This window comes from Protomyctophum parallelum (genome assembly GCF_964188405.1).
Source record: "Protomyctophum parallelum genome assembly, chromosome: 5".
Taxonomy (NCBI): Eukaryota; Metazoa; Chordata; class Actinopteri; order Myctophiformes; family Myctophidae; genus Protomyctophum; species Protomyctophum parallelum.
In genome coordinates, this window is record NC_139702.1 from 38621623 (window position 1) to 38632760 (window position 11138).

General features: G+C 44.5%; 1 protein-coding gene across 5 annotated transcripts in view; it reads right to left on the bottom strand.

The window, feature by feature from the left end:
* apbb2b (amyloid beta (A4) precursor protein-binding, family B, member 2b) overlaps window positions 1-11138 on the bottom strand; it is a 92188-nt gene that overhangs the window by 14678 nt on the left and 66372 nt on the right. For all 5 annotated transcript variants that reach the window (XR_014569281.1, XM_083765692.1, XM_083765691.1 and 2 more), the window contains 3 exons: window positions 4659-4773; window positions 2125-2212; window positions 1105-1185 (listed from right to left, as the gene is read on the bottom strand). Coding sequence is in view for 4 of the 5 variants with exons in the window: in XM_083765692.1 (XP_083621818.1) it covers window positions 1105-1185; window positions 2125-2212; window positions 4659-4773 (284 nt within the window). In the remaining variant the exon portion in view is untranslated. The remainder of the gene's footprint in view (window positions 1-1104; window positions 1186-2124; window positions 2213-4658; window positions 4774-11138) is intronic.

Below are 11138 nucleotides of genomic sequence, written 5' to 3' on the forward strand. Positions count from 1 at the left end.
AGGTTCCCAACCACATGTGATGACATTGATGAGGTCAGATCAACATATCAAATGTCAGAACAGGTCAGCTCCATACAGTATATGGAAATCTAAGGGTGGTAGCGGGGACATTCTCTTGAGTGTACAGGGTTTGATGAGGGCCCAGTTAGGGCCGGGCCTTAATTTTCGGGCCTGTTGAGAACTGTAGTTTTCGCCGGCTGCACTAATAACTTTGGTTATTAGTTTGTCTAGAGTTTGAATGGACAGGTATCAGTCAAAAGGGGGACATCGAAGAGGAATGATGGATGGGGAAGGATCAACATATGGAATGTCAGAACAGGTTCTGACATAACATTCATATATGGAGATCTAAGGGTTTGAGGCCAGATGAGTTGCTGGCCAATATTGATGACATATCCATATATGGGCTTAACTGCGACAGCAGGTCGCATTTACTATATATCCATCCCTGATGATGTCACGTGATGTCACACTGACCTGGGCACCATATATGGGGGCTGATGTCACGTGATGTCACACTGACCTGGGCACCATATATGGGGGCTGATGTCACGTGATGTCACAATGACCTGGGCACCATATATTGGGGCTGATGTCACGTGATGTCACACTGACCTGGGCACCATATATGGGGGATGATGTCACGTGATGTCACAATGACCTGGGCACCATATATGGGGGATGATGTCACGTGATGTCACAATGACCTGGGCACCATATATGGGGGCTGATGTCACGTGATGTCACAATGACCTGGGCACCATATATGGGGGCTGATGTCACGTGATGTCACACTGACCTGGGCACCATATATGGGGGCTGATGTCACGTGATGTCACGATGACCTGGGCACCTGGGGGCTTGCCTGGGGTGACCAGGGGGCTGATGTCACGATGACCTGGGCACCTGGGGTGACCAGGGTGTCAAGTGATGTCAAGTGATGTCACGATGACCTGGGGGCTTGCCTGGGGTCAGTGACGGGGATTGTATGCAAGTGTCGTGACTCAAGTAAAGTACAAATACCTCAAAATTGTACTAGTGTACAGTACAGTACTTAGTAAAATGTACTTTTCAACCACTGGACCTCAGGACAGGATAACTCACCTATAGGTCTGACCACAGGCAGCATACCCAGGTAAAGCACCTGGAAATTCTGCACCAGCTCAGTCTTTGGTGTGGGGAACTCTGCTGGGAGAACGCATGCACCCATACACACACCCACCCACACCCACACACCCACACCCACACCCACACCCACACCCACACCCACACACGCACACGCACACACACACACACACACACACACACACACACACACACACACACACACACACACACACACACACAGCGAGAGATCAGGAAGTGCAAGAAATACAACTGTCTAGCATTTGGAAACAAGCTCTTAGGGCCATTTGTGTAATGGTATGCTTTTAGCATCAGAATGTATAATCGTACCACTGTACTATTTGCAACCTGTTAATAAAGTATTCAATCAACCACTTAAAATTCAGTACAACCAGAATCCCTCAGGCCTCTGTACGAGTGGTTTTTCCTTTTTTTTGTTTCAATTACACATTAAATGCTTAAATACATTGCTATATTAAATATCTGAAAAAAGCAGCTCTGCGTGAGCTTGTAGATCTGCCGTTTTCCTGCGAAGGTTTTCCCCACAATACGGACGCTGGGGTTTCAGACCAGCGAAGAGGGAATCTTGGAACAACAAGAAAGTGGCGCACACACCAATATCCAGAGTGCCAATACTTTATTAGGACAGCAGGGTAAGACAGAATACAACGTTTCGGCGCTTAAGCCTTCATCAGGGGATGAAGGCTTAACCGATGACCTGATGAAGGCTCAATCGCAGAAACGTTGGATTCTGTCTTAACCTGTTGTCCTAATAAAGTATTGGTGTGTGTGTGTGGTGTGGACACTTTCTTGTTGTTTCAAGATTCCGTCTTCAAGTTCTGTCCCGTGGGCCGGCACCGCTAAAAAGGACTTTGGTGTGCGTTAGCATCCTTGTGCACACCACAGTGTCAAAATAAGACCAGTAACCCATTATGCTGCTACCGCGCCCATGCTACCGCACCCCTCCCCATCCAGGGAGAGTTGGAGGGCCTACAGTACCTTGAAGGGGAAGGTCCAGTCCAGCCTGGATTCTGTCCTGAAGAGCGCCTCCAGCCATTGCTTTGGCATGCTTTCGTTCTGTCATTATCTACAGGTAGACGGGCGCAGGGTGATGAGCCGGAGTGAAAAAGGGAACACAGAAATCAGATGAGAGACAACAGAGAGATGAAAGACATTGAGTAGGTTCCTGCCTGAAACAGACACGATTTAGCCGCTTCACTGAGGGGCGCGCACACACACACACACACACACACACACACACGCTAACCAGGTCACCCCCCACCCACACTCTCTCAAAAGGAGGGTAAAAGCTTTTCCACGCTGCAGAGGAACTCAGAGTGGCAACACAGTCACACACATCCATCAATAATAGATGACCTTAATCAAAGAGTTTGTCAGATCAAATCTGCATCTCAACTCCCGCTACAGTGACCTGTTCCCTCCCTCTGTCTCTCCCTCCTTCCCTCTGTCTCTCCCTCCCTCCCTCCGTCTCTCACTCCCTCTGTCTCTCCCTCTCTTCTTTCTTTTTGCTCCAATAATTCCGTCCCAACAGGTCACTTTGGACATGTTGTCCTACAACGTTATTGACTGGATATACACCATGTATCATGAATGCAATAATGATACACACAATAATGTTACTGTCAAATACTGCAAATGCCAATTAGGATACCCGTGAAGAGCCTCTGTGCTGGGCTGATTTATTTATTTATTTACTCCAGCAGCAGTCAATGTGTTAATGAGAACTGCAGCATTTGAATTACTTCCTCATTGGCTTCATTTTCAAAACTGGATCCTTGCCAACTAGTCTAGCCCCTGAAGAAAGAAAAACAGGTGCGCTTCCTCTGGACACTGCCCTTGGTTGAGGCAGTGGGAGCTCAGCTTTGAAAATAACTTGACTCATACACCAAGTAAATGGAAAAAGCGGCACTCCAGAATAAAAGATGCAGGACTGGCTCAGATGCAATGTCTCATGTTTATTTGCGAACGCTGACGTGTTTCGCCAGAGCTTTCTTCAGATCAGACTAAAAAGTGAAGTGCTCTAGCCCCTAGTCTGTCCCTAGCCTAGTCCATGCCTATTAGTCCAGCAGCCGGCAGGCTTCTTTTGTTTAAAGTGGGAAATTTGGTATATAGTCTTTTTTTATTGGCCTAAAATATTGTCTATATACATACATTCATAAATCCACTTGCTGACCGGCTGTCGGTATTGGGCAATTATTTTTATAGGGGTTTCTTGTGACCGTACGATTAACAACCTATGGCAGGCAAAAATGTCAAAAATGTTATGCTTTAAGTAGCATGTGGCATGTCAAACTGTTTTCATGATTCTGAATCCATTCCACACATTAGTTTTGCACAAAGAAACTCTCCTTGGGCTAAAAACAGCCATAGCCCCTTGCCCAAATCACATTTGTGCTGACCTCATCACATTTGTGCTGACCTCATCACATTTGTGCTGACCTCATCACATTTGTCATGACGTCTATGGCTGTAGCCCAAGGAGTGTTTTTTGTGCAAAACTAATGCATGGAATGGATTCAGAATCATGAAAACCCCCTTGTTTGACATGTCACATGCTACTTACAAAAAGCAGAAGGAAAGTTTTTGCCTGCCATAGGATGTTAATGGTAGGGTGACTAGGGTCACAAGAAACCCCTATTAAGAAAATTGCCCAATACCGACAGCCGGTCAGCAAGTGGATTCATGAATGTATGTATATAGACAATATTTTAGGCCAATAAAAAAAAGACTTTCCCACCCGTCCACCTCGGCTGTCCATCTCTAGTCCCTATAGTACTGGTGCTGGTCCATCTCTAGTCCCTATAGTACTGGTCCATCTCTAGTCCCTATAGTACTGGTCCATCTCTAGTCCCTATAGTACTGGTCCATCTCTAGTCCCTATAGTACTGGTCCATCTCTAGTCCCTATAGTACTGGTCCATCTCTAGTCCCTATAGTACTGGTCCATCTCTAGTCCCTATAGTACTGGTCCATCTCTAGTCCCTATAGTACTGGTCCATCTCTAGTCCCTATAGTACTGGTCCATCTCTAGTCCCTATAGTACTGGTCCATCTCTAGTCCCTATAGTACTGGTCCATCTCTAGTCCCTATAGTACTGGTCCACCTCTAGTCCCTATAGTACTGGTCCATCTCTAGTCCCTATAGTACTGGTCCATCTCTAGTCCCTATAGTACTGGTCCATCTCTAGTCCCTATAGTACTGGTCCATCTCTAGTCCCTATAGTACTGGTCCATCTCTAGTCCCTATAGTACTGGTCCACCTCTAGTCCCTATAGTACTGGTCCATCTCTAGTCCCTATAGTACTGGTCCATCTCTAGTCCCTATAGTACTGGTCCATCTCTAGTCCCTATAGTACTGGTCCATCTCTAGTCCCTATAGTACTGGTCCATCTCTAGTCCCTATAGTACTGGTCCATCTCTAGTCCCTATAGTACTGGTCTCGGTGGAGGAGTAATATTAGTTGTGTCTGGGTAGAGCATCAGTCATGTCAGTGCGGGTCCAGCTTGCTGCTTACCCGGGAGCAGATCTCATGCAGGCTGGTGGCGATGGCTTTGGCTGGCGTGTCACAGCGGAACACATGACATTTCAGGATCCGTGTGTTCTTATCCCGCGCTACGTATGCAAAGTCCCTGAGAGAGAGAGAGAGAGAGAGAGAGAGAGAGAGAGAGAGAGAGAGAGGGAAAGAAGGTGTGTTGAATACAAAATACATGACGAGGAGGAGGACAGAGGGAGGATGAAGAGAATGACCCAACGGTACTTTCTGGTCCAGTGGGGACATGCATGATGATTGATGAAGCCCAGTGACTGTACCGTGTGTGTGTGTGTGTGTGTGTGTGTGTGTGTGTGTGTGTGTGTGTGTGTGTGTGTGTGTGTGTGTGTGCATGGCTGCAGACGTACACACACGTGTGTGTGTTTCGGGGTGTCATGGTTTTGGACTGACAAGGAAGAAGACGACAAGATGAAAGATGCAGCTGACCTTTATCAGCTTAGTGAGTTGTAGGGGACATAGACATGTGTCACACGAGCGTGTGCGCAGTGCGCACACACACACACGCACGCGTGCAGGTCGATGGATCTTCACCAGAGATCAATAGCGCAGTGCAATGCAGGAGGGAGCTCAATAGAATGACAGCGGGGGACAACTTTCCCTGGGGCTCACTGGACCTGAAAACAATTTAATAGCTGAAAAGAAGGAATGGAGAAGACGATGGGGAGGGAGGGAGTCGAGGAACGGAGGAATGAAGCCATAGGAATGCTTCTGGACAACAACAGGGCCCAGTGTTGATTTTGACAGCAAATTTAGATTTTTGTTTTAGTCAATGTAAATGAAAACTTAAAGGACCACTTCCCCACTTTTCAACCTATCTTCATATAATAGGTCCTCACTAATAATCATGATAAAATGGCATGATTATTTTCTACTCAGTATAGGAGGGCTGTGGGCAGTTTAGAAACCGTCCTCCAGTGACATCATCATTAGGCAGATCTGAACTGCCCACAGCCCTCCTATGAGACACAGACCGAGTAGAAAATAATTGCGCCATTTTTTCATGATTATTAGTGAGGACCTATTATATGAAGATAGATTGAAAATTGGTGAAGTGGTCCTTTAATAGTTTTCATTTAGTTTTAGTCACATCTTGGAACCTGTAATGTTTTAGTGTTAGTCTAGTGGACTACAGTTAATTTAGTCCAGTAAAATGTATTTTGGCGGGCCTTGATGACGTCGTAATGGCTGATTTTACACGCTTTGTGAGCTTGTAGATCTGCTATTTTCAGCATGCAACCACGTGTAAGGTTACTTGTGCGTTTTACTTATACTGGATCTCTTGTCCATTAGTCCCCTCCTAACATTTTAGTTTAGTTTGTATTTGTTGACAACATTGTCAATATATTTAGTCTTAGTTTTAGTCGTCATAGTTTTTTCATTTAGTTTCCATTTAGGTTTCGTCAGTGAAAAAAGGTAGTCGACGATTTTTTTTCGTTACAATGAAATCAACACTGCTATCCACCGTCGGGTAGAAAAAACATTATTTTTTTATTTAAATAGCTGAACTACAAGATCGTTGTGTTGGGAGCTTGTAGTATCGTAGATCATCTATCTTCAAACAGATACACACACACACACACACACACACACACACACACACACACACACACACACACACACACACACACACACACACGCTCTATCCACACATATGATTCATGTACATTTATACACATGCACTAAACACATGATTTACGGTTACATACTGCATGACACACACAACCACATTTGCACTCATACATTAAACATACACATATGTATATTACACATTCCTAAATGTACGAAGAGCTCACAACACGTCACACACACACACACACACACACACACACACACACACACAGGGTTGGGAAGTAACGGATTACATGTAATCAAGATGCATTTTTCTTATGATCTGTTATAAGTTGACACAATGACTCTACAGTAATGTAAGTGTTCAGAGAGGTCAAATTCTTAACAATTAAATGACCCTAACCATATTTCAGTTGTCCTTATCTTAATTTCATAGGCTCAACATTCTTGTCTATCAATGGTAAAACTTGTATTATCTAATTAAATTGAGTTTTACTTCAAAGTAATCAAAAAGTAACTGAAAGTAACTTGTAGTTACTTTTTAAATGGAGTAATCGGGATTACGTTACTGACTAGATTTTTTAGCAAGTAACTTGTAACTGTAGGGGATTCCTTTTTAAAAGTAACCCTCCCAACCCTGCACACACACACATATGATTCATGTACTTTATACACATGCACTAAACACATGATTTACGGTTACACATGCATGACACACACACAACCACATTTGCACTCATACATTAAACATACACATATGCATATTAACACGTTCCTAAATGTACGAAGAGCTCACAACTTTTACTTTTCAAGCATTTGTTATTATTTGGATGTCTTAGTATCAGCCGTTTTTGACTGCGTTGCTTTAGAGAAAAAAATAAAAGATAAAAGCGCTGTTTTCACTTGCAGAATTAGATTTATTGAGCCGAAACATTGCTCAATAAATCTAATTCTGCAAGTGAAGGCAGTGTGTGGGATCCATTTTTTCACTTCTTCTCCAGTTCCAGTTATCCAACGCACCTGTCCGCTGTGCATAAGGACTTTTTACCAGCTGCTTCGAAGAAGCGGCGGTCAATATTCACCTGGGAAACTTGAGACACTGGTAGTTGACACTAGATCTTTCTGCTGAGTGTTGCCAAGTCTGGCTGATGTATTTGCTCACCGCAAATATGTCCGGGCGGAAACGAACGACTCGCAACACAATAGTTCCTACCTAAACTACTGCACTGAAACTGACACAGAGGCGGATAATAATGCAGCTGGTAATTAATTTATTTAATCAATTTGGGCTACATTACAATACACTACATTGCTTTGAAATGGAGATTCTGATTGGACTGCTGTGTAGCAGTGGTTCTGTTTTGATGGGTAGTAAATAGGGGTGTGTAACGCTATAGTAACTGCATCGAAAAATCTCAAGAATCGAAGTATATCGATATGTAAACGGCAACATATCGTATCGTTTGACTTTGTCTCGTATCATTTTGCAATGCAAATAATCAGTAAGTACAGTAGGCCTACTTGTGCATTGTATTTAGTAATGTTAAGGTGCCGGTTTGTCCATGTGTTTTCAAATACAGTATCCATGTACTGTATTTGCCAGAGAATCACTGCGTTTACTTTATATCCATAGGCCTAATAATAAACGTTTCCCGTAAAAATTACCTGCACAAATAACAAAGATTGTTATGTATCGTATCGTCAACCATGTATCGTGATGCGTATCATATCGCTGTTAAAATATATCGTTACACCCCTGGTAAATAACCTAGTTCTGATTGGAGGTCTGATTGGTCTTTGTGATGACAATTCTGATTGTATAGCTTTGTGACAGAGATTCTAATGTGATTGATGGTCACTGATTACAGTACCGCCCATACATTACTGATTGTACCAGTAATGTATGGGCTGCAGGAAATTGACTGTGTGTGTACTGTGCTGTTTAGTGTGTACTCTATGTGCTGTTTAGTGTGTACTCTATGTGCTGTATAGTGTGTACTCTATGTACCTGCTAAGGAATGAGGAAATGAGGGCTTTGATGTCAAACTCCTGGGAGAATCTCTTCACAAAGAAAGATACTGACGTATGTGTGTGTGTGTGTGTGTGTGTGTGTGTGTGTGTGTGTGTGTGTGTGTGTGTGTGTTCTATAAAACCGCAGGGACCCAGGCAGCGGGACCACTATGGAGGTCACCTTGATTTCCTACAGCTGTGTCTGTGTTAATATGCGCACACGTGTGTGTGTGTGTGTGTGCGTGTGTGTGTGTGTGTGTGTGTGTGACTGTGTGTGTGTGAGAGAGAGAGACACTGCGCTGTATATAATCAATTGAGGTCAGAGGAAAAAAAGTGAGCAGCCTAGGAAATGAAACAATAACACAGAGCGGAGATGATGGATAGATGAAAGGAGAAGGGGGAAGAAGAAAAAGACTCTTTTACCTCTCTCTGTGTCCACGGAGCGGAGCGGGGCGGGGAGGAAAGGAGGACAGTTAGTCAAGGAGGGAACGAAAATTACAGCACTGGCCCTCTGCTGGGGCCAAAAGGGCAAGTCCGCTACACATACACACACGCATAGTCGTGCACACACACATACACACACACGCGCGAGCGCATAACACAACATTATCCTTGAGTTATTTCCAGCCTCTATACTGCTCCCCGTAGGACCAACCTCAACAGCTGGGCATAAACAGGTTTATGTGCGTGCACACTTACTGCACACGTCTGTCTGTCTGTCTGTCTGTCAGCATGAGCAGGATTAGAGGTTAAAGCACTGGTTCCCAAACACTGGGTCGGGACCCATTTGTGGGTCGCAGACCCATTTTTATGGGTCCCTTTCTTTTTTGGGTTTCCTACATTTTGTTTTTAATTATTGTTTGTTCAAAACATCTAAAAAGAAAACATCCCAAAAAAGCATATTTTTTCATGAAAGTAAAAAACAAAATTTTCAGTAATTTTATGAAGAAATCAAAGAAAAGTCTAAAACAATTCCATACATTAGGAAACAAAAGTTTGGGAACCACTGGTCGCTGAACCACACTAATATATATATATATATATATATATAGTAGAACAGGACAAAACAGCAACATAGAGGGGTAGACAAGAGACATACATTCAGTATATAGACAAGTCAGTATTACTGCAGATAATTTAAGTTTCACAGAAGAAATAGGAAGTCAATCTCGAAAACCAGAGCTACGTATAAATGACAAAGTGAGCATGAAATAGGGAGGGGAGGATAAGTATAACAGCGCCTACAATAAATGTCTAAAAGATGAGGGGCTGAATAAAAGATTGAGACGAAGGGGGAGATGGGTGATGAAAGTGAGAGATGGCAATATCTTCTTTCTTATACGATCTTATATTAATGCAGACACCCTGGAAATGTCAAGGTTGCTGTGGGAATATGTCATCTCCATGGTGATAATGAGTTCTGTGGCACGCAAGGAGAAGGGACACACTTGGGGAAAATTCCCTCACAGATGGATCTTCCCAGCCCTGTGTGTGTGTGTGTGTGTGTGTGTGTGTGTGTGTGTGTGTGTGTGTGTGTGTGTGTGTGTGTGTGTGTGTGTGTGTGTGTGTGTGTGTGTGTGCGTGCGCGTGCGTGCGTGCGTGCGAGGGTGTGAAATACCTGACTGTGAACCAAGCAAGACAAAGATGGGCCAATTATACTTATCCCCATTGTACTAATTTACACACAAAAAATATATTTATGGTACGCGCCTACACGGCACGTTATACGATAGATCATAAACTCTGTCCACTTCATCAACATGAACATTCATTACACTCCTAACATCCCCCTGACTGGTCCAGGTGGGCGGATGAGGACAACCTCTACCCCAACTGATGAAAAACCAAATGACTTTACCATCTCCCTATTAACTTGTACAACTTGAGGTATTTAATAGAATGAATTAAGATTCTAAACTAGAGGATTAGCCCCGAAGGTCTCTTTCTTTATTTGCCACTAGTGCAGTTCAGCTTGCAACATTCTCCATTCTAGGTTTTACTGTGCTACCGAGTGATCCAGTCTGACGGTAGCATCCTCTCTCTCGCACGCATGTGCTCACCGACGACACACAATGAGAAGTCTCGCACCACGGCCTGAGCTCCCGTCGATTTGACACACACACACACACACACACACACACACACACACACACACACACACACACACACACACACACACACACACACACACACACACACACACACACACACACACACACACACACACACACACACACACCTCATGTTAGCGCAAAAGTTAAACCATCTACTACGTGAAGAGGCCCAACAATCAATCTGTCTGCCCACGTGCAAGTCTTTGTCTACCGACTCTCTCTCTCTCTCACACACACACACACACACACACACACACACACACACACACAGCAAGGCTATAAAAATGAGCATACTGTAGCACACAAAGATGCAAAGCATTAAAAAACACAAAGAAAGACTATAGGATGAACTCCGGTACTTACAGTGAAAGGATGTCCTAGTACGTTCTCATCGCACGTATAATCCTACTCAAGGCAGCCTTCCTGAACTCACTCTATGTGACAGTCAGTGCACAGTGACACACACGCACACACACACACACACACACAGGCATCCCCTCAACCTGCCCGCTCCGTGGCTGATGAGCACTAACCGTAGCTCCCCCACAGACGTCCTCATCCCACTCCATCTCCTCCCAAACCCCCTCCCTCTCGCTCCCTCGCTCTGCGCCCCCTCCCTCTCCCTCCCTCGCTCTGCGCCCCCTCCCTCTCCCTCCCTCGCTCTGCGCCCCCTCCCTCTCCCTCCCTCGCTCTGCGCCCCCTCCCTCTCCCTCCCTCGCTCTGCGCCCCCCCTCCCTTTGCTGCAGATTGT